Source organism: Lonchura striata, chromosome 9, assembly GCF_050655825.1.
Source record: "Lonchura striata isolate lonStrDom1 chromosome 9, ASM5065582v1, whole genome shotgun sequence".
NCBI classification, from domain to species: Eukaryota; Metazoa; Chordata; class Aves; order Passeriformes; family Estrildidae; genus Lonchura; species Lonchura striata.
The window spans coordinates 18,947,114-18,970,905 of record NC_140711.1 but is presented as its reverse complement, the minus strand read 5'-3'; the positions used below and the strand labels follow the sequence as shown (position 1 = coordinate 18,970,905).

Below are 23,792 nucleotides of genomic sequence, written 5' to 3'. Positions count from 1 at the left end.
GTTACAGGTACTCCTGTGAGAATTGTGATTTTATTTTAAGTTTCCTATCAAGCGCTTAAAGTGACAATCTTCACAGCATTGTGGGTGATTATAAAGTAAGTCTGTTTGTTCCTGAGAACCGTGGGACGTGTATACTGCCTTTGAAATGGAGATCCATTAAACCGATGAGGAGCAGCTTCCCGTGTTCACGCTTTCCCGAGGAGTCGCTCCAGGCCACGCGATGAGGAACGCACCGTCCAGTCCGCAGCTCGCCATCCACAGCCCGGGCACGGCCGGGGTCCGGAGCGGCTGCCGGGGCTCCGCTGTCACCCGCCGGTGCCAAGGCGCTCCGTGCGCTCGGCGAGGGGAGCGGCGGCGGGCCCCGTCTCCTCCGCGGCGCTGTCCGCAGCTGCCGCCCGCTCGCAGCGGCGATCACGGCGCTGTCCGCAGCTGCCGCCCGCTCGCAGCGGCGATCACGGCGCTGTCCGCAGCTGCCGCCCGCTCGCAGCGGCGATCACGGCGCTGGTCCGGGGCGGCCGCCGCGGCCCGGCCCGCGCGGCCACGGCCACCCCCGCGCGCGGGCGCCGTCCTTGAGCTCGGCGAGGAAGGCGTCGCGCAGGCGAAGCAGGCGCGGGGCCAGGTGGCGCTGGCCGCGGGTGAGGGCGCCGGCGGTGACCCGGGCGGCGGCGCGGATGGGCCGCGACTCCGAGAGCCGCTCCACGAGCCGCGGGCTGGAGAGCAGCAGCAGCAGCGCCCGCAGCAGCGCCATGGCCGCCGCGCTCGCGAGAGGCGCCGCACGCCCCGCCCCGCCGCGCTCGCGAGAGCGCGCATCGCCTCGCCATTGGCTGCGCGCCCGGCGGCCGCGGGGCGCGTGCGCGGGGCGCGGGAAGGCGGCGGGGGCGGCCGGGCCGGGGCTGTCGGTGCGTCCCGGGCCGGGCACCGCCGGGCTGGGCTGGGCCGGGCTGGGCGGCGCCGCCATGAGCTCCGGCGGCACGCTGAGCATCCTGCGCAGCGACTCCTACGCCGAGCTCAGCCAGTACCGGGACCAGCATTTCAGGGTGAGCCGCGGCCGGGGGCGGGCGCCGCGCGGTTCGGCCGGGCCGGGCCGCGCCGCGAGGTAACGCTGTGTCCTTGCGGCCCAGGGGACGCGCTACGAGCAGGAGCGGCTGCTGAGGAAGAGCTGCACGCTGTACGTGGGGAACCTCTCCTTCTACACCACGGAGGAGCAGATCCACGAGCTCTTCGGCAAAAGCGGCGACATTAAGAAGGTCATAATGGGGCTGGACAAAGTGAAGAAAACCGCCTGCGGCTTCTGCTTCGTGGAGTATCCTTGTGCGGTGTGGCGAGATCGGTCAGGGTGTGGGTGAGCTGCTTGCACTGCGGGCTCTGAGTCACCAGGGAGTTGTCCGAGGATAAAATTAATCGTTTGCTAAAGCGTCTGTGGGAGACCCTGGCGAGAGAGAGCACGACTGGGCTCACGGTTGGACTTGATGATCTTACAGGTCTTTTCCAACCGTGATTCTGTATTCGAGCATACACTGCATGTGGAGTGGGTTTATCAGATTGCTTTCACTTTGATACTTTAACCCAGACAACTCTTAGGTAGTTGACCTCTGCAGTAAATTTATATTCTCCTTGCCGAGGTAAAAAGGTCTTTCTTTTCATAAAAACAGACATGTAAAATTTCCGTTGGCGTCTTTCATCCCCGTCGTGTGACTTCATTATGTGCACATTTCTGAGGATTATTCTGTTACTGCTTCCAGTGAACTCACCAGATTGGTGAAAGTTTGCAGCATGAACAGAGCATGCCTAGGTCTCCCCACTCTTTGGCAATATACTTTTGTTCTGTTAAATGATTGACAAACTTTTTAATGCTTGAATTGCTGCATGTTTCACCCTTTCACTGGGAATTTTCTTAGGTGGTATAATTTCATAAAAGTGGTTCAAGCAAAGACTTGGTTTTGTAGCCTGTCTGGTATTGTTCATTTTCCCATGTGGTGAAAATAGGAGTCCATTTTTTTTCATTAACATATTCCTAAGGTATTATGCCAGAGGAGATGCTGAAAATGCAATGCGATACATCAATGGGACCAGACTTGATGACAGGATCATAAGGACAGACTGGGATGCAGGGTTTAAGGAGGGCAGGCAGTATGGCCGTGGACGATCAGGGGGGCAGGTAGGTTGTTGTACAGTCTGGGGTTTTAAGGGAATGGTGACTTTGCCAAACTTCTTGATTTTGAATGTACACAGAACGATGTCAGAAGTAGCAATTTAGGAGTCATGGTTTAAGATAACACTGGAAGACATCTGATCAGTGCCAGTGTAATCCACTAGGAATAAATAACTCTTTCGTAAATTTCACTAGAAGTACTTGCAGAAACAACTCTTGGCTGCCTGGGGAGATAATGCTATTAAGTAAGCCCAGAAAATGTAAGGGGCTGTCAGGAACACACAGGACAGCAGTTGGCATACCCCAAGTGGAGCAGGTGGCAGTGGCTTCTACTGCCAAAGCCCAAGGCTGGCCATCATTGTTTGGGCTGTGTTGGTTAGAGAGTCCTCAGACATGAAAGAGGAAGTTGGTTGACGCTGTTCTGGGCTTCTGCATGATGCACTTTACCTTTTCTTTGGTCAGACAGCTCCATGTAGCCACTTAAATGTTGTGATGTTGGTATGACTGTATTCTACTGCTGTAACAGTTTTTGAGAAATTGTTTATCTTTGTCTTTTCTGGATTTCCCTTTCTTCCCCCTTCGTTAGGTCCGAGATGAGTATCGGCAAGACTATGATGCTGGAAGAGGTGGCTATGGCAAAACTGTTCAGTGCCAGTGACTCCTCAGCAGCACAAGAGAACCAAATCTGCATAGTAAATGTCCCCAGGCACAAAGTAGGTCTGTTACACACAGTTCACAGAAACTCCTATCCACGTTCCCGTGAGCACATCTTGTGTTCAATACCTCTTTGTTTTAATACCAGGATCCCAAAGCATTGCAGAGGATCTGGGAGCAAGGCTTGACGCATTAGAGTGCTGAGGCGTTGGTCTCAAAATGCTGCTATAACTTTCTGAAAGGAGCAAAGATGCTATGTTATGGTGCTTCTTTTTTTCTCTGGCAAAACTTGATTATTCTACTGGGTTTTGTTTACATTGGTATCACAGGGTGTAGAGCAGTGATAAAGGATGATTGGTGGATGTTTCACAGAGGAAAGAAAAAGGCAAAGAGCCTGGAAAGGAAGTGGAATTTATAAGGAAGTTTTTCAATTTCTAGAGAAGACTTTTAAGTTGCAGATTATCTGGCACTACTGGATTAGCATAGTTTTCTGCTGATTCTGTTCCTAGAACGTTTACATGAACAGCCATAATAAAACAGATTTAGTTCAGGAGTCATAAAGTGAGAAGCAGATGAGCAGAGAGGAGGAAACAGACCTCTGTTGTCTTCTCCAAAGTACAGTTGTGACTGCATGACAGAGAAGAGCAAATACAAGAATTACAGTACTACTATTTCACCATTTGAGTACTAGTATTTTGCCCCATCTGTTAGATCTCTGCAGCCTTAATATTTGGGGACAGTATTTTCCCTGTGCCTGTAAGGGTTTCATGAAGCCAAGTTACCCCCAAAATGGGATGTTTGAGGAACTGGCTTTATAATGAGAAAGTTTCTTCCCAAAACAGGTTTTCTATTTGAGAACTTGATTTCAGGCAACTTAAAAATAGAAATAAAAAAGATTTGGGAGGAGTTTTGCTTTCTACTGAGCATGTGGTCTCATGGTAAAAGGATTTCAGGATTATGTAGCTTGTTTTGGTTTTTCTCTTTCCCTGCTGGATCCTATTCGTAATGCTTGTTGATATGTTGGAATTTTGATGTACTGCAGACGTTGGTTTAAAAAATACGATCCAAGATCAAGGAAATTGATTTGCTGAAATGAAATAGTTAAAAAAGGACTGTTACGGGGCTTTGAAATTTCTTCAGGGACTTCTGAGTTCTATGTAAACGTCAATTCCTAATTTTGTGCAAATACCTTGTTGTCCATGACTCCTTATAAACTTTCAAAGGTGTACAAAAGTTAAGTTTTAGTCACTGAAGGTATTGTAGGAAATTTTGATGTGTTTCTTACATACAGTTAACAACTGTTACTGTAAATTAAAAATTAAAAAAAAATAAAAAAAACTGTGATTATAAATACAAGTGAAATTGAACAACTCCTTACTTAGGAAGTGTGAGTTTCAAGTTTTTGGCATGTTGAGTAAAACTAGACTTTTGAGATCACTTGGTGCTGGTTTGTAAATAAGCTTTGAACAAAATTACCTTTTCCAATATAGTATATTTGACTATGAGTTTACAGCCTGTAATCTGCTCTAGAACACTGCTGAAGTTTATTTTTTGTTGTATCAATTTTGTGTAAAAGATATGTTACCAAAAACTATAAAGTCACTTTCTTTTAAATAAAGCTGTAACATTAAAATTGTTTGTTACTTTTTTTTTTTTAACAAAATCAGTGAACTGGAGGACCTGTACTCAGACTCTTGGTCATATCCTTTGTTTTAATCTCTTTTAAGATAAAAAGAATTAATATTCTTTCCCTTTGCCAGGGTTTTCAGGCTTGTTCTGTTCTTACCTGGATTTGGAAAGGTGTTTGGTTAATGCTCCTCATTCTGGTTTGAATTTCTTTAGATTACAGGGCAGAAATTGTTTCTTGATAGTGAAGTAAATGGGAAAGTCTTTGCTGTGTAAGAAGTAATTTTCAAGGTGATCGTCTATAAAAATGAGGTCTAAAATTGTTTCTTTAATGTAAGTACTGCCAGTACTTCTCAGAAAGTCATTCTCAAATGAGATGGAGATGATAATAATTGTCTGTAACAACAATCACTGTTCCTTGCTGCTTATGTGCAGTGGGTCTGGAAAGAGTGTTTTAAAGTAACATGTTCTGTTTTGAGAGATACCAGTCACAATGGGATTTAAAACCAGCTGATATGTCGTGTGGACTCTTAGAATCTCAAAAGCTCAGTGTAGAGGAAATTGAACATGGTTTGATTGTTGCCTTTCCTAACCAAAATTGCATCTGGGTCTGCAGAACCTAGTGCTTAATGAAAGGAACTGAATCAAGTAATTGAAAGTTTTCTGGGGACATCTTCAGCTTTCTGGCACACTGGTGCAGTGTGATTAGGTTGTCTTGGAAGGACAGAATCTCCCATGCTTCTTGGACAAGCTACTTCATTACACTTGGAAACACTTTCATGGAAGTTCAAGCTCTGTGTTAGCATTTCTAAGTGCTTGTTCATCATAACTAGCTACTTTTATGTAATTGTATCCATAAAAAAAACCCAGCAACTAAGAATATGAGTGGAAACTTAGGTATGCCTTGATGGAAGGGAGGCTGTTAGAAATTAGAGCAGTTAGAAATCAGCCCATGAGACTGGTGCAGGCTCATGGGCTGATTTACATACCTCTCAGGCAGCAATGGCTGCAAATAAGGTTTGTATTCATAACATTTGAGTCTGGGAATTACAGGGTAAAATCAGTGGAGTGTAAAAGCATTAGAGACATTTGTTTTCAATGACTGACACAATCTTGTTAGCAGTGTCTCGGGGCAGCTCATTCCATGGTGGTCTGTGTGTTAGGTTACTTCACTGCCCCGTGCAGCAGACAAGCTCTATTTAGGGTGAGTATTTTAAGTGTTAATAATTCATACTTGTATTATTATAGCTGTTGGTGTTAACCGTCCTTTCTACTCAGAGAATTAAAAAAAAAAAAAAAACAAACCTGAAAATATTTAAGCTAATATCCACCACCGTCTCATCTTCCACATCTTGTCAGATTGGGCTTCTTGTGAAGGAAAAAAATTGATGAAAACTACTAAAATTGACATGGTTTGAATATGGTTTCATCTCTAGAGGAAAGGCTATTCTACTCAAAGGAATGCTATCCGCAGGGATTGACCTGCTCATAATTTGAGTTTCTAAATCACAAGTACCTTATGCCAGGGCATGTAAATGAAGACAAATTAGGGTGTGCATTTTTCTTTGCACTCTCATGTTTCTCCTAGCTGAGTGTATTTGATACTTTCAGGTAAGTCTAGGGCCTTACCAATGTCGGTGGTGTATCAAAAAATTGGTGGAGATGGGGAAGTGTCCTGGACTTCAAAACATTGTGTTTTAGAACCCATGAAATGATAATATTGGTATTTAAGACTGTCTAACTGCACAAAGATATGAAGTATATTGCACCCCTGCCAGTAGAGGAGGGTTCCATAAGAAGAAAGTTTGCTGGTCTTGTGAAACACCTTTCTGAAAGCAGGAGAGATCAGTTCTTGTGTCAGGGTTCCACAGTTTATGGGGATGACCTTCCTGCCACTCTGCTTCCCAGCCTGCTCTCTGAAACAAAGATGTGTTTTACTTCAATGAGGTAATACCATTCTCCAAGTTTATTATAGCTTCCACCTGAAGGCCATTTGAGTGTCTATTTGAGTTCTTTACAGAAAAAAAAAAATTAGGAGGCCAAACTCTTCCTTGCAGCTCGGAGTAGCAGGTGAGGTGAGATGTGGTGAATGTTTGCTTCAGCAGGAGGGTGAAGTTCAGTGCCCCCAGGGGCAGTGCAGGTGAGGTGTCCATGGCCCGATACCGCCTCTGGCAGGGGGTGGCTGCTGGCACCCGGGGGTGGCACTCAGGGCGGGGGCTGCGGTTATGCTGTGGAGATTTCGCCTTGATTCGGTTGGAGAAGTGACCAAAAACCTGATTTCCATCCAAGAGAAGTCTGTAGACCATTTTTTAGAGTGGAGGCAAATGGAGGTCAGGATTTGCAGATTTGTAGCCCATGGCTCTTTCTCTGTTTAGCTTGGTTTCCTTTTCCACTGGATATTGCCATATGCAGTGTCTGTGGTAACTTCTCTCCCTGCTCCCAGCAACCTCTTCAGGTCTTTCCAAAGCACACCCATGATACTGGAGGAGGGCTTGACCCCATCCATGCTTCAGATGGCCAGTCCATGCTTCACTATTTCACATAAATTGTAGTTTGTGTTAACTGCCAGCAAATCATAGAGCAACATTTTGTTTTTTGGTCTCTAACACATTTTAAATTGAAGTTGTGTATTGCACACATAGTAAATGTCTGCAGCTTGACAAGAGGTTAGACAGAGCTTAAAATGTCTTGTTTCTCTGGAGTCACATTAGTTCTTCAAGGATCTTGCAGAACTTATCTGTTGCTTCTGAGTATCTCTATGGGAAAGTGCCCGTTTTTTAATGTTAGGAATTTTTTGTCTGATTCATACAGTACTGATGCTGTTTGTGACAAGCCTGTGGTGGTTGGAGTGCTTGATGTCCTCAGTCCTAGTGCTGACAGGGCTGTCTTTGCTAACTAATGTTTTTCCCAGCACAGTAACAGGTGAGAGTAAGGAAGACACACAAGTAGGTATAGTAATCCCAGTGTGCATGACCTTAGTGAAATGTAGGTTATTATCTTTTCACATCTGAAGAACAAATATGAGTTATTCCTGGTGTAGGGTTTTATTGGTTTGAGTATGCTATAGCAAATGCTTTTGAATACTCTTTTATGACTGTTCAGTAAGAGTTGCAAGTCTGCTTGAATATTTCTCCCAGAAGCTTTCTCTTTGTCCTCCAGTGCTCATCTCTGACTACATAAAACCTGTTTGTATTTTATTATGTTATACTCCAACCAAGTCAGGCAAAGCCAGTTGTTTCTGCCCTGACAGGAAAAACTGCTATTTTTCCAGAAGCTGTAAGAGGGGCTGAGTCAGGATTTCAGGCACCAAATTGCATAGAGAGAAAGTGAAATATGTTCCATCAAAAAACTGTGTTTACTCAGTTAATGACTGAGAAAACATCCTTCTTGTGTGCCTTTATGAGGATGTTTGTGAAAAAAAGACTATAAAATAATTTTGTTTGGCTTAATTTATTTAATTAGAGCTATCTCTGATTTCCTTTCCAAGGTGGGCCATCTATTAATTCTTCTGGGACTGACATATTATCAGTAGAATAATATTGAACCACAAGTTTTGTTTTTTCAGGTATAATTAAAAAACATTTTCTCAAAACATAATTTGAAAACAAATGGGAAGTAAGATTCACTATTTTGCTGTTTATCCAGTGGCATGCAACATAAATATCAGAATAAATTAGCCTAATTGAGTCAGCTTGGCCTTTTGTTTCTGGACAATGAAGCTTTTCCCTTCTCAACCAGTCTCTTCCTGGAAGCAAAAAGGTGCAAAGAAAATTCTAATTTTCTAGTTAGAGGTAAGAAATAGGTAAGAATATTTTAAGTGTTAATAATTCATACTTGTATTACTATAGTTGTACATCTATAGTTCATATGCACTTCAAAGTGCATTAGATTGTTTTGCAAAGTTTTCTGACTTTATTACTTTAAAATAATACTTCTATTATTTTATGCTTTGCATCTTTATTTTTATGGGGAATATTCCTGTTTTGAAAAATGTTGCTATTCATGTTAATTGATTATAAGGTGGTGCTTTTTGTTTTGGGTTTGATTTTCTGCAATATAATTGTTTCACACCTTAAGTTACTTTTTCGAAGACAAAAGCCCCGTCAGCTGGTTCTGCTGCCACAAGGTGTCGTGAGAAGCCGTGTCTGGCTCCAGGGTGAGTGGGAGCTGCCACTGAGGATTTCAGTCAGCTGAGGAGCTGTTGTGGAAGGAGTGATGTTCTGGGTTTTGTAGGGTTTTTTCCCCCTCTCTGAATTTACACCAGTAAGAGGAGGAATATGTTTCCATGAACTGGAAAGACTTTCTTCCCATTAAATCTGCACTTTTGCTTCTGCTTTAAATTCCCAGCTGAATTTGCTCTTTGGAATCTACTTATTAATGTGAAAAAGCCTCAAAGCAGCAATCTTGCAAAGTTCCATCTTGCACAGATGCCAGGAGCAGGTGTGTGCTGGTGTCTGAGCTTGCCAGTGGGAGATTCAGTAGAGATTTTAAGTTACTCAGATCTCTCACACTCAATCTGTGAGTCATGGTGGATATTTTGATTTATTGTTTTATAGGGTGCAGTCTTGTCAGGAACTTAGTTTTATCTCCCATGGAGTTCAGCGAGATCTGCGTGCATAGTACTAAAGTACTGAATATGTTTTAATGAATTTTGTCTATGTATTTCTCCATAAGCTAAACATGTAACATGCTGGCATGCCAGGAGAATTCTTGAAATGCCTTTGGAAGCAGCACTGATTCCTGAGTTATATCTCAAAGTGACTTAGGGATGCTGAACAAAACAGTGTTACAAAAAGTAGTGAGTGCCTTTTGAAAGGGTTTCCAAAAGTTCCTCAGGATAATTGTCCATAATCATGTGCAGGACAGAATTTTTCTCAGAATTCAGGGCCATGATGACCAGCAAATATTACTTGGTTTACAGAGTTTGACAGGAAAGACATTGTTTCAGAACAGTGCAGAAACCTGGAGGGATATGAAAAGTGAGGGAGGATTCCAGCTAATTTGTCAGTAATTCAGGTTCTAGACACATAATGGTCATCAAAGAGAAATTAAATATGTGAAGAAGCCCAGAAGCCTGGATAAATATGTGATGTCCATCAACAGTGTTGATTCTGTGTTTAATCATAAATTTTCTCCTAAAAATGTTTAATTGAACTTAAACAGGCGTGAGAGTGACTCATTCCCTGTTAGAAAACAAATAAATCACTTTGATGTCTGTGGAGGAGTGGTGCTGTTCCTCCCGCCTGGGCCAAGTGCCGGGCGGGCTGGAGCTCTCTCTAAGCCATGGCACAACTCCCTCCTTGGCTACACCGTGGAACTGAGAGTGAGAGAATGAGCCAGGGCTCCAACTTCAGACAAAGCTGAGGGTAATTAATGATTCCCAGACGAAGAGATGTCAAGAGAGGAAAAAACATGCAAAGCTGAGTGCTGCAAGTACCAAAGCTTTCAGGTGCTCAGGGCTGCGGTGGCCCCTGACAGTGGAGCTGGCTGGGCAGCAGTGCAGAGAGCTGGTTTGCACTGGAGGTTTACAGATATGTCCACGTGGAATTTAGTCTGGATTGAATTTAATGTGGGAGTGCTGGAGTCTGTATTTCAGGTTTATAGTATTTTACATTTTAATAGATTTTAAGTCAATGTGTTAGCACACATAAAATGCAGAATTGCCTCTCAAGAATTGCTTTTTCAGTATTAGCCAGGAGTTTATACTGGCCTAGGCAATTAACAAGGAAGTTCTCTCTTAACTGCATATCATTACAATCCTAGGAAATGAGCTTTGTGATTTCCAAATACACAATACCTGAACAAAGTAAAGTGTAAATATAGTGCACTAGGACTTTTTAAAAGCAAGTTTTCATTTTTTTTAAATTCTAAGGTGTAATTGATTTTCTAGTTTATAAAGCATATAATAAAAATGCATTTTGTGTTAACATTTTAAAATAATTCATTATTTTAAAACATTTTTTTATTGCTGAATATGTTGTTGCCAGAACTTCTATCAGTGACAGTATAACTTACAGTAGAGACGTGAGAGACTGAAACTGCAAAGGAATAGTGGTGACAAAAGCTAGAGGTAAAGCACCAATTTCTATTCATCCTCCCTTTTAAATGGAGGAAAGGTGTTCTGCATTTGTAAGGATTACATTGTTGCTTTTCAGACATGATTCAAAGATGGGTATTGAAAGAGGGAAGGTAGAAATTGTCGTTATATCATCAGGAATTCTAGTTCCATTCAAATATGAAATGTTCTATTTATGATCCTTAAAGAAAGCCCTCAGGTCATGAACAGCATTTCCATTTGTTGAGAAAAATGTCAGAAAAGTTTCCTGAAAGTGTAAAAAATGAATGTTTCTTTTAAACCCTTTATTAATTCAGTTTCTGGGCACATTAAAAAAATCATGGAAAAATTAATAAAAGCTATGTGTACAATTACATAAAACACCCTCTGTGAAATTCCAGCATTTTTTTAGAGTATTCACAGCTTAGTTTTTGAGTGAAATAACTGTTTTCAGTGGACTTGAACTTGTTAGTTGAATATAGCACAAGGAGGACCCACTTTTCCTTTGATTTTTTTTTAGTGTGTATAAAGAATTAATTCAGAGACCTTCGTGGCATTACTGTGTATAGGCCAGGGAAGAGAATGGGAGACACAGTTTTTGCTGTCATATGTGGGGGACAATTTTTTAAGAAAAAAAGATCTCAGTTTCTAGATGTGAGTGACATTAGACTATTTTTGCTAAGTGTACTGAGCACTTGAACTTCTGAAACTTCATATATGTGAGGTTATTTTCTTTATAAATTAAACATCCTATGAACAGGGCTATAAACCTGGAAGTGAAAAACTTTTTGCATCTATTGCTGTATTTGCAGTTCTGAGTATGTTGCACCTTTTCAGTGGGGAAAAAGGCCCTATATTGATGGGTGTTGATGCAACATACATGTCAGCAATGATCATTGTTGTGCTGCAGAACAACACATTTGTCTTTCGAGTTCTGTATGCCATTTGTAACATTCACTAGCATCTCTTGATTTTTGTGGAAGGCTGATTATGTTCTGGGCTAACTCTGGTAGGAACAGAGATGCTCTGAGCTGTGTCACTTCTGGACATGAATTGGTGGGTTACTGTGTTACGGAGCTGTACTCAGTGGTTTCACTCTCTCAGGTTCACCAGTACAACACAGGGATCTGTGGGAATGACAGCCATTATTCCTGAACTATTATTTTTTTCTTTTTTTTCCAATTATGCCCTATCAATGTATTAAAAAGAAACCTGAATATTTTATTTTTCCCCATGAAGCTAGGAAATTGCAAGTTGATTTTTTTATTAAAGCAGTGTGATTCATACTTTCCTTGAAGAATTCCAGTTAAGCATCTTAGGTCTTCTGCTAAGTGCTGAAAGAAAAGATTTTAGTGCTTGCAATTATTTCCCTATTTCTTGGCTAAGCTGTATTTATTCACTTACTGATAGCAAATTTTCTGTTTTCTGTGGTTGCAAAGTTTACCACAAGTAGCCTGGCATCCTTCCTGTAAAGGACAGGGATCCAGTCCCATTATCAAAAGCATTTGACTGTTTCCTCTCCTCCTGTAGTAAATGCTGTATACAGCTGTAATGCAGCTGTTCTGAGTGCAGCAGGGATCACAGAGGCAACCTGCTTCAGTGCACAGCCCACATCTGTCCTTGGAAGAATTCAAAGTGACAGGAAGCATGCTGAGGCCATATGTCAGCAAGGCAGTGTTCAGAGCAGGCTGCACTGTAAGCACAGGTTTAATTTCTAGCATAATTTTTGAGGCAGTTGTGTCTGGATCATTAAGAGCAAAAGTTGCCTTCTCTGAATTACCATTATGTGTCAGCAGTTGCTTGACAACTTTGAGCCAGCTTGGAAATACCTTCCCCAGAAGCTCATGTTTAACTCTCACACAACTGTTTGGACTTAACTGCATTTCATTCATTTTTGTGTGTGAGCTACCTTTTTATGTGTTAAAGAGTCAAGAATTTTAAGTGTTGCCTTTGTTAAGGGCCTTTGCATCTGTGATATGTACTGAAGGGACATTTCCTCTGTGAATGGTCTGGTATCTCCAATATCACTCTTGGGAGACCTGGCAGAGGGACAGTACATTGTCTTTAAAGCACTTCATCAGGTTTTAATCCCTTTTGAGTTTGGGAACACTGAAATGAATTGTCTGTTTGAATGCATTTGACTAAACAATAGCTTAATACGAGAAAAATGGCAACTTTTTAATGTGATTCTTAATCAAGAAAACAGAATGTTCCCTTTCTATTTATCTGATTAAAGGAGCAGTATAAATCAAACAGGAAAAGCTGAAATTATTAATCTCAGTCCTTGGTTGACCTGTATCAGGCAGACATTAACAGGATAGCACAAAGCAGATTGCCCAGGGCCTTGTCCAGCCCAGTTTTGAACAACATCTCCAAGGAGGCATGCTCCACAACATTTTTGGGCAACATGTTCTGGTTTTTAGGCATCTGTGATAAGAAAACTATTTTCTTGTGTTCACATAGAGTTTCATGTGCTTTAATTGAGAAGAGGTTATCAATCAGTTTTGAATGTGAAATTTCCATGTTTTTTAGAAGTCATGCTTGTTTGAAGCAATGTGACTTCTTTATGAACTTTTGCTTCCTCTCCATGTTTTCTTCCAGTATCTAGAAGATTACCTGCTAGCACAATGTTGTTTCCTGCTTAAAATTCTCCAATATATTCTTTGGCTTACATTCCAAGCTGCATGGATGATAATACCACATTTGAGTGCTCTTCTCTGCATCTGTGTAATTTGATCAGCAGTGCTAGTGAGTGCCTTCTGGGGAGAATTTAATTGATAAAGCCAAATTTGTCTGCTGAAAATGAGGAAAACATAAGGTGACCTAATGGGAAGCTAAAGCCAAAATATGAATTTCTGGGGAGAAGGCACAGAAAAGCTGCAGATCACTGCCTTGCTGTGACTTGATTTGTGAATGTCAGAGCCACCAAATGTGTGCTATATTCTGCCTCAGAGTCACACATTTAAGTTAACTGGGGTGACTCTAATGGTGGAATTGCTGGATGCTGTGACCTGGCCCTCAACTGCATTTGTAGCTGTGTGTTTGAATCATTAAGGTTGAAAAAGATCTCCCAAGTTCATCAAGCTGATGGAACTTGTCAGCTGCACCATAGTACTGAGTTCTGAGTACCAAGAGTTCGCATTACAGTTGGTGTAAAACCTGTGACATCTTCCCAAATAACATAGTTACAGTCAGGATAGTCCCTGGATGGTTGTTAATACTTAGTTAAAATTAGCAAAATGTTTTATATTCCGATAAATTTATGACATGCTCTTTGTGACGTGTTTGGCTCTGGCCAGTATGTTCTGTTCACATCCTGTGCTATTTTTAGTAACATTGATTATCCTTCCCCCCAGTTCTTCTGCAAAACAAAATGATACGTCTTTTTATTGGTATGTGTTACTTTCACACGTGGGTTCAGTTTCACCAGTGATCAAAACCAGAAGGATCAGTCATGTGTGAGGAATAGTTTAATCTGAGTGCTGCTGGGCTAATTGGAATGGACTAGTGGATGTGTGGCCTTTCTTTCTCTTATGTATACAAAGGAAAGTGTAATTTTAAATTGGACCCTGTCTTCCTGTTTGCTTCCACTGAAAAGGGACAAAAAGGCAGAACATGGAGTTTTTGGCAGGTCTTGAATTTGATGGTTTTCTTTGGAGAACCATTTTCTGTAAAATGCATTTCTGGGGCTGTGTTGAGTGGATTGGCTAAGGAATGGGGTTAATTCCAGGACCATCAGTGGACAGTGGAAGTCTCTGTTTAGAGCTTCCGGCAGTGGCAGGGAGATCAGCCAGATTCTGTGTTGACATAAGGTTTTTCCCTATGATTGTGCAGAGTGTGTCCCATATTAGCCAAGCTCCAAACAGTATTAATAGATGCCAAACACATTTTCTGCAGCTCTGTGGGAAAGATGTTGAGTGGCAATTTATCACTTTCACTCACTCTGACCCAATCAGACCTACATTACCTGTACAGAAAAATTGATTGGGAGGGGATAATTCTCTACAGCTTTTCATGAAAGAAAGAGATATTCATTTATCACCAGACTTAGTCTTTATGGCTGTTTATGATTCTTCCGCTCATGACAGTAGGAACATGTGGGGCCCCAGGAAGTACCAGGCCTCTGAGAACACTCTGGGAGATGCTACTGTAGTGAGCGTGAGAGCCTTAAATGCAGGGTAGCATGATTTATATCAAATTTTGGCCATTAATAGTAATTATAATTTTCATAACTCAGTCCATATTGGACTAGCAGTGACTGCAGATCCAAATTAGTTTTCAGTGTTGGGGCAGGTGGGTGGGTTTGGGAAAATTCACAAGAGCACATCACAGATATATATTTTTAAAAGTATGTGCTGTGAGCTTCTCCTTGCTACTGTTGTCATTGAGGCAATGAATATTTGGGTGAAAGTCCATCTATGTGGATCACTTGGTTCTTTTCATTCTGGTTAACAGTTAGGCTGTATAAGCTCTAATGCTCAGCCCATCTCCTCTGTGTAAAGATAATTTTAATCAACAAAGATAATTTTAATCAATAAGGAGACCTTTACCTTAGGTTGATTAATCTTGTGCTCCTTTTTCAACCCCCCCAACTATGCCAATTGCCTTAATAAAAATATTTTATTTCTCTTGAACTTTTAAAATTTCTCTTGAAAAACTTGTAGGTCTAGTGACCTGTAATGGACTAAGAATATGACTTAGGAACATTAAGTATAGATAGAGAAATAAAAATGGAATTTTTAGGGAAGAAAAAAAAGGAAGGCATCTTTGCATAAAACCTACTTTAATAATTTTTAGAACTCCATTCTAATAGAAGTGCTAATACAAGTACAATACATTCTAATACAAGTGATCAAGGACATAGTTGGCAATATATTTAACAGCAAGGAAAGTCTCTTCACAGGTTGGCTTTATCTGAGATTCAGGGAGAAGGAAACCATATCTCCCAGTGTCCCGGAGCTCGAAAGTGAAAGAGTACTTGATTCCTTGGTCATAAGCCCAGTCATCAGAGCCCCCTGCAGCAGGGTCTGTTGGTAAAGAAATTAAAGAAAGCTTAACTTGGAAAGAGTGGCTACACATCAAATGAGAAATACTTTGGAGTCAAGTCACATAGCCAGGAATGCAGAAAGAACAGATAAAAAGAAATATTCGGTGAATTGATTGATTTATCCTGCTCATGGGAAAGCTGCTGTGATTTTAGGCCTTTTATGAGCTTTGTTCCAGCTGATTTGTGCAAGCAAATGTAAACTAGCTAAACTGCTCCTTCCTTGTCACTATTGTGGGGAAACCATGGGAGAAATGTCTAAGGAACAGGAGAATGGCGTGGGGGTGTTTAGAAACACCTGGTATAAGAAGCAAATGCCCTCTCACTGAGTTACTTTTTGAGGTTCACAGAGATGGGAAAAAATTGCAAATCTGGGATTTCAGCTCTATCTTTTTCTGCTGGACAAATAGTACCCTCCCTTTTCAGTAGATGGTATGATAAAAACAGTCTCTTTTGCTATAAAAGGAGCCTCCAAAATTGCCCAGCATCACCAACACGTTTCTAAAGGAAGAGTCTCCAAAAATAGAAAAAAAAATTGGAAAAAACTGTTTTTTAAAATGTTTGGGAGGGGATGGTTAATTATTTGAGGAAGGAGGAACAGGCAAGAAGCAGGAATTAGATTCCATATTTAAGTAAATCAAGAGGTCTTAAATAGGGGAGATACTGAGAAAACCTCGACTTGGCTTTTGGCACTGCAAAGGCCATATGCACAGCTGAGTTCCCAAGAAGGGTAGAATAATTAGTCATTACAAATTACAAATAGGATTGTAATTAGTATGTGTCTCAGAATGTAATGCAAATTAAAAGAAATTGGGGCTGCTGGAGTAGTTGAAGGATTCACATCACATAGTGGAATCAAAGGACTCACATCATCTTTGACTTGGAGATACTGGAAATGCAGAAAATCTCAGGTCAAGGTTTTTATATTTAAATCTGAGCTGTGTATGATTTAGGAATTCATGCTATGCATGTGAATTCATAAACATTTTGCTACATCACTTGACTTTCCAAGGGGTCACCCACTTCGTGGGATCCCTAGGGAATAAATTATCCCATAATTTAGAAATGACAGGTCCCACATATGCCTCTTCATATATGCATGTGAAGGAAGAAGGGGACTATTTAGAAAGAGGAACAAGAATCACTAGGAAACTGCATTTTATAGCCCTAGTAGTACTTAACAGGGATTGTCAGTATATTTAGGTCAATACTTACAGATTGTTTTTGCTCCTGGACCGTATGTATATTTAGTGTTGTACAAACTGGCCAGCTCTTTGGAAGCAGCTCTAGCTATGGAATTCTGTAAGAAAAGAAGTGATAAATGCAGATTTTCAGAAACTTTCTGAGTGAATCTAAGCAATTACACTGGTCCATAAACTAAAAAGCCATGCTGGAGAAGCTTTTATTAGAAAATTGGTGTTGAGTTTTCAGTATGGCTAGGTGTCAGTAGCTGACAAGGCCCAGCTTGTCCTGGTGCTGTGAAAAGTGCTTGCTAGCAAAGCATTTATTCTCAGAGGTTTAATGGAGTGTGGTCCAGTCTGTCTATGGTCTGTTGCAGCCTGGTGTACAGTCCAGGGGGATTTGGACAGATAAGGGAACAAGAGAACAGCACTTTCTAGACTTAGAAGAAGCTTGTGCAAGGTTAAAACTAAATAAGGAACCTTACTTAGAGATTAGATAATCTTAGAGAATGGTAATAACTTGGTACAGTAACTTGCAAACATACAATAGCCTTTCTTTTCCTTCTGTTCATGCAGCTATACACTCAGAGTGGAGTCAGCTCAGTCAGGGGTGTTGAACATTGATACAAGTGGAAACAGATTAAAGTCTTATAAATATTAACAGCCAAAAAAGGCATAAATTACCCTGAAACCATATGTAGTCTCATTAATTTCAATTCATTTCCTGTGCACAGAGGGACTCATTCAACTCCCACTGATTCAGTGAGGGTTGGATCAGGCCCATCAATAGTACTATGAAGCTTTGTATGTTTGCATTAAGGAAAATTACAGACTTTTCTTTGGAAAGTGTGGCTTTTCCAATTCTTCATTATACAACATGTTGGTAATAAAACATGAAAACTATTACTAACAGATGATAAATATGAATGCTTATACTGAACATATGCTTTCAAAAATCAATGGGTTGCCATATATTTCTTTATAGCTTGCAGCTGAATGGCTTACTATTCCAGGAATTTCCTCAAGCCCTTTGCTTCTCTATAGGTTACACTCTGGCTCACATCCCAGTGGAAGATATATTGTAAAATATTCTCTGTTCATCCTTATGCTTCAAGTGTTCTTCTGATTTACTCAAAAAGGCATATTGGACAATATTTAGAAAATTTTAGTTAACTGAGAGAACTTTCTCAGCTTTTAAAATACAACATCACAACATGTTTGCATTATCACTGGCAGCCTACTCTCTAGCAGAATTGCAAGTGTTTCCCCATTCCCAAATATTTGGTTTTGAACATTTTAGAACTATGGGAGTTTGCTCTAGAAATTTGTGGTCCTTTAGCATACAAAGGATATTTAAACAAAACAAACCAAAGCATACTTAAAGTGTGTCTTTCCACCTATAACACTGACTGTGCCTGAATGTGGGGTTTGGTTTCTGGCCTCTCTATCACACAAAGATAAGCAATTGCAAGGAAGTATGTTGTTACTCTGTATTTCACAATCTTGGATCCAGAGCAATTGGAGTAGCTGAGCTCTCTCCCGTTATCTTCTTTTTTGTTTGGTTTGGGTTGGGTTTTTTCCTCTCTTTTTTAATCCCTCAATAAATTGATTTTTCTAAAATTCATAATAATTTTTAACACATGTTGAGGGAATTGTAGAGGTTGAAGTCTGCTATCTGCTAGCAATGCCATGTTTTCTTCAGCCATCTGTTGTTTATAATGCACACATTTAATCAGCAGCTGAGATTGAGTCAAATCTTCTCTCAATAGCAAATGAATTTTTAAATGTAAACTGATTCTTCTTCTATTCAAATATATGCAAAGTGGAAATAAAATTTGGAAAGATTGTCTGGTTCAATATGCAGACCTGTAACTGGTATTTGCTCTCTTTAGTTAACTAAAGTAGGGACAAGAGAACAACAGAACTGCTCTGTGGGGCTGTTTGACCCAGGGCATTTGTTCCACCCAGCAGATAAATGATGGCTTTAAATCATACCAGAACACATACCGGAAAAAGTATGTCAGGAAATCTTTTTACCTGAGGGATTTTTTTTATTGTTGGTCAGGAAGTTGTAAAAACAGAAATGTGTAGAAAGACCAGTTGAGATTTCCAGCTGTTTAGAGCCTAGAATCCAAATAAACAGCTTCCTCAACCTCTCCAGGTTGGAGATAAAGGTGGTGTTTTAAATGACCCTCTCTAAGTGAAAAACATGCCTAAGCATTTATGACTTCATAATGAAATTAAGCTTTATCAGAAGTTTTGATATATTTTTGTTTTCCTTTAAATGACTCTCTAACATTTACTGTCTTATTAGATTTGCAGTCTAAAACGTAAAGGTAGAAAAATAAATTTCAACTTTATAGTAACTAATGTAATTTGTTAATAATATAATATAAACCAGCAGGAATAATATGTATTAAGTAAATACTTGTGAGTATAAACACAAAATATGAGGAAAATGTCCTTGGTTGTTTTTTCAAAATAGCTCAATTACTCAAAGTAATCCTTAAGAAGGAAATAATAGGGAGGTCAATGCAGAAGTATATAAATAGTGCCTAATGTTTTCCAAAAGGGTGAAAAGTGTTTTGGGTTTTCAAGCCTGTAAATTGTGTGGAATACACCTGCAAGGAGAAACATTGTTTTCCTTTTGACCTTTGAGGATATTCTTTGTTGTTCAATGATTTTCTACATCTCTTTACGTAATGAGCTTAACTGAATTGTGGTTTGTTTGGAGTTTGTTTGTTTGGGGTTTTATACTGTTAAGAATCCCTCTTTTGCAAGGAAAATGCTGCTGAGATTTATAGTAGCAGAGAAACAAGTGGCGCCCTGCAGTCGAAGAAGTAACTCCAGAGTAATACTGTTGTAACTGGAAGCAGAAATGGCTTTTCAGCTTCTGACTCCCAGCTGAGCTCTCAGAGCTGGTCATTTCAGCAGAAGGCAGCATTTCCTGTGCTCATCACCCATCTGTGTTTACACTGCAATTACCAATATTTCATTTATCTGTGTACAGAGTGCATGAGCCAGGGACACAGCAGAGTTGTGTTCTCAGTTGTCATTATCTTATATAATTAACAACTTTCAAACCTAGGTTTTTTTCAGTTATTAGCTTTTAATGAAAGATGTGGTACTGGCATCTCTTTCTCACCACATTGGAAGTTTGAACTATCAAGATAAATTATCAGGCTAAGCATATTTTTTGTGTTAATAGGTAATTTTTATGGGAGCATCTCATCTCCCTCATTTTACTCTTGTATCATCAGGGTGGATTTGCCAGGAAACTGTGACCATTTAGAAACACTCCACAGATGTTGATATGCAGCTGCTGTTTGTGGACAACTCCCTTTGCCCTCTCAATCTGAGAGTGGTCTAGAGAAGCCTTTTCACTGCTTGACTGGACCCTTTGCTCTCTTCCCTCACTGGACTGCCAACTGATTTGCTCAAGGCTGAAAACTATTTTCCCTTCACACTGGTCTTTCATGCTTTACTTGTTAAGTAAAGGGACCCTCAACTTCCTTTGTAATGAAAGGCTGAAATTGTGTCTTTGCTAAGTTAGCTTTAGCCAAGTGAATTGAAACTTCAGAGCCTTCTTGTTTTGCCAGTAAAAACAGACTCCCCCTCAAGGGTCCATGATGATGTGTAATTTAGTTCACTGTTCTGTTGTTGCTCATATGCTCCAAGACCCCAGGGAATCCAGGCAGTGAGGACTTCAGTGGAATGATTCTTTTTCTTTACAAGCTTGTTTTTCTATGACAGTTTCTACAGTGTTTAAGAAATTATTACCTGGTGAGAGGGTTTCCGCTGCAACTCAGTTGGGCCCTACACCTGTTGGAAACTCTTGTCTGTCAGCCAGATTCACACATCAACTTCATCTGGAAGATGCTACTACTAAACACATCCTTTTCACAATTTTAAGACTGCCAGTACATAACAGTTCTGTTGGGGTAAAATCTTGTGGAAGAGCTGTGAAGCAAATTTCAAATACTGCTTTACTGCCCACTTTCCTATTTGTTGTGCTTCCCAGTTGACTTTTTAATATTTAATGTAACAAGTAGTACAATCATAGTAATACAATCAATGCAAAAGTGCAGATACAACAGCAGCAAGACTGCAACTCCTCATGGGCTTGTCTGAGTCTCTGAGATGTAGGATTTTTGCTATCCAACAGCTCTTAGCCACAGGTCTTCATATGTCTTAAGTATATTCAGGACTTCACAACTAGGCACTAAGTTAAATAATCAGACTGATATTCACAGTCATGCTATATATTTGAAATTCAGTCTTGCAGGCTGCACAGACTCTGGGCATATCTCCACTTTCTAATATGTCCTCTTTTAAGCACTCAAGAGGAAGTGAAATGCCAGACCAACCCAATATGGAAAGTGAATTTTGGTGAGTTAAAACAACAAGTCATGCAGCCAGTGTGCATTCAAGTAATACAGACAGGAATTATTTTGGGTTGTAAATGAATGTAATATTCTGCAGCCTGTGAAACTGTACTAACACACCTACATTAATCTGGTAAGTGAGTATGAGCTGGCTGCACACATATATTTGGCGCTGCATTTAACTGAGAGATGGAATTGAACTGGGAAGGAAGGAAGGGTACAATACACACTCCTCTGCTCTCTCAAACTACAGTTCACAGCCAATTCAAATACAAACAAGAACTGATAAACTAGATTTGTCTGCTTAAAATGAGGAAAGTCTAATGGGAGGCTAAGGCAAATATATGAAGTAATTAAAAAATATAGGCTGAACTGTTTGTGAGAAGTCTGATTAAATACATGGTTCTTTATTGCAAGAGGACAAAAATGTGAATAGTAAAATAAAGATAGTCTTTTTTGGGGTGTGGAGAGATACTGGTCTTGCCAAGCCTATTTTGTTATTGTGAAAAGCTAATGCTTCTGTTCCCTGTAGGAGAGGGATTCAAGTGTGTATTCTGTGTTCAGGGCAATACATCAGGGTATAATAAAGAATGAGCCAAGAGGATTACAAAGCAGACAAGATGTGATTCTCCAAATGGAGGACATATTTCTTTAAGGGTGTCATCACAAGAATATTGTGTAACTTCTGAGAAATTCCTGACCTAGATTTTCCTGTCTTGGGTGTTTTTATTTTTGTTGTTTGGATAACAGTGAAAATTTTGTGCAGCTCTTAGGTTAGGGGCACAAAACAACAACCCTGAATAAAGAGAGAGAAATTTTGGGAAAATCCTTGTGAACTGTGGGATTTATAACCTCACAGATTCTCTTGCATCTTAGGGGAAGAGTGCAAGGTTGTGGGAAGAAAGGGACATATGTGACTTTTGTTAAATTTTACACCCCAAGACCGGGCATGGTTGACGGATATTTCAAATCCCTGGCTTTAAGTCAGTTACAATAACTTTGAGCTGTTCTGATTTGCTGAGCAATGCAGTAGAACACAGAGGGGTTCTCTGAGTTCCCTGTTCTATCTGACAAACCAAAGCAGTTTTAGGCCTTCTAGTGATTTCTTGAGGCTGTAAACAGAAAACGTCTTTTCAGCCCCAAGGACACACTATTCACTATGTGTTCAGGGAAGGAAGGTACAGGCATTCTCTGGACCTTTCTCTTCTGAAGATTTAGTGTCCTTAATCTCAGATTGCTCAATTTTTTCACCCTTCTGTACCTCAGACACTGGAATGCGACATAAGCCCCATGGTATTATGTTACCTTTAATTAAATACAAAATGTTATTAATGAGAAGCAGACATGCAAGGTTTTGTTTAAACACATGTCCAGTTGCTCACTGAAAGAGATAAGAAATTGCAGCTATATTTCCTTTAATTTATTAGATCTGTCAGGGTAAAAATAACATCTAAGATAAGATAATGGCACTATAAATTTTGCTTCTTCATTTAGAAAATGATTTATGATTATTTTATTTGCCCAAACAATAGCTATTAAAAGTTAAGATTCTCATTCTTAAGCATTTCTCCAAATTCTAAATTTCGACAGAACTTTTAGACATTAAACACAGCAATTGTCATATAAAGTAATTCCTCTTTTTGTAGCTATCTTGTCTCAAGCAAGTACAGTTGTTGATTGAAAATGTTGAATTTTCTTTAGTCACAGCTTAAATGAATGTATCTTAGTTATTTGAACTAACCCAAAAAGCTGCACTTGTGAACCTGACACACAGCCTGTAGAAGTCAATTTTTCCATTTAATTCACTGACACTGGAGTGCGTAAGGTCCTTTCTTGTTTAATTATCTCAATTACAGGTAATATTGATTGGATGATACTCTGTTCTCATTGTCCAAAAGGACTTTCGGCAACAAGTCTTTCCATGTAAAAATCAGATACTGCACAGGTTGAACACCTCTAGGATCCTGCTGTCTGTTGGGATCACCAACAGAGGAAATAATTTCCCTCAATTAAGATGCAAAAAGTACTCATAAGGTCACCTTGTCATGGTGGTGAGATTTGTGGTTGCTCTGTGAAGAATATAATGGATATATCTGGTATCAGTGTGACTGATTTAAAATATAGAGTAAAGTAATATTGGAAAGGCTAATATGCAAAGTGAAATCAAATGGCTGAAGAGGAATATATGTCCTGTGTTCCTGAGCAATTTAGTTTTTATGCTTTGTGGCAGGAGCAGAATTGTCTTCTATGGCAGGAAAGGGAAGTTTAAATTTTACTATGTATTAGAATAGAACAGTGACAATATAAAATTTTAATTTAAGTATTTTAAAATCTAGCAAAGGAGATGGTTTCTTTCTTGCTGCTAGGATTTGCTTTAATAATGAGTTGTCAGTGTACTTTCTCTGTTTAATACTGTGAGAAACACACTGTACTTTTAGTTACATTTCATCACATTTACTCTTCATTCAAAAAATGGGGGCAGAATTTCGTGCAAATTTTTGACAAGTATGAGCTTTGTGATCTTGACAACAAAGTAGATTAAAGTGTTTAGTGCTGCTTATTACTTTAGACTGAATGGTAATGTGTGAATTATGAAGCTTTTGTGAAAAATGAAGGCAAGATATTACTACCACTCCTGAAATAATTTCAATTACAAAATTCCTGGAATATAAATTAAGAAAACAAAAATCTTAAT

General features: G+C 40.0%; 3 protein-coding genes across 5 annotated transcripts in view; 1 reads left to right on the top strand and 2 right to left on the bottom strand.

The window, feature by feature from the left end:
* Positions 1–11: 11 nt before the first annotated feature.
* NCBP2AS2 (NCBP2 antisense 2 (head to head)) lies at positions 12–773 on the bottom strand. Its single transcript, XM_085587739.1, has one exon. The coding sequence runs from the start codon at positions 746–748 to the stop codon at positions 494–496; it is 255 nt and encodes an 84-aa protein (XP_085443865.1). The 5' UTR covers positions 749–773; the 3' UTR covers positions 12–493.
* Positions 774–874: 101 nt separating this feature from the next.
* On the top strand, positions 875–4,439 carry NCBP2 (nuclear cap binding protein subunit 2). 2 transcript variants are annotated; one of them, XM_021536812.4, is made up of 4 exons: positions 875–1,037; positions 1,122–1,303; positions 2,020–2,158; positions 2,739–4,439. In XM_021536812.4, exons 1-4 carry the CDS (start codon positions 957–959, stop codon positions 2,808–2,810), a joined length of 474 nt encoding a protein of 157 aa, XP_021392487.1. In that variant the 5' UTR covers positions 875–956; the 3' UTR covers positions 2,811–4,439. The 2 variants fall into 2 exon arrangements, with proteins under 2 accessions (XP_021392487.1, XP_085443857.1); XM_085587731.1 differs by having other exon boundaries at positions 1,122–1,342.
* Positions 4,440–13,349: 8,910 nt separating this feature from the next.
* CPB1 (carboxypeptidase B1) overlaps positions 13,350–23,792 on the bottom strand; it is a 39,435-nt gene continuing 28,992 nt past the window's right edge. For both annotated transcript variants that reach the window (XM_085587727.1, XM_021536904.3), the window contains exons 10-11: positions 16,747–16,831; positions 13,350–15,514 (exon numbers count right to left, since the gene is read on the bottom strand). In XM_085587727.1, the coding sequence (XP_085443853.1) occupies positions 15,327–15,514; positions 16,747–16,831 (273 nt within the window). In that variant the 3' untranslated portion in view covers positions 13,350–15,326. The remainder of the gene's footprint in view (positions 15,515–16,746; positions 16,832–23,792) is intronic.

Coding starts and splice junctions, on each gene's coding strand:
- NCBP2AS2 (XM_085587739.1), bottom strand. CDS start 748: ATGGCGCTGCTGCGGGCGCTGCTGCTGCTGCTCTCCAGCCCGCGGCTC.
- NCBP2 (XM_085587731.1), top strand. CDS start 957: ATGAGCTCCGGCGGCACGCTGAGCATCCTGCGCAGCGACTCCTACGCC. Junction 1,343..2,019: donor CGAGATCGGTCAGGGTGTGG/GTGAGCTGCTTG, acceptor CATATTCCTAAG/GTATTATGCCAGAGGAGATG. Junction 2,159..2,738: donor GTGGACGATCAGGGGGGCAG/GTAGGTTGTTGT, acceptor CCCCTTCGTTAG/GTCCGAGATGAGTATCGGCA.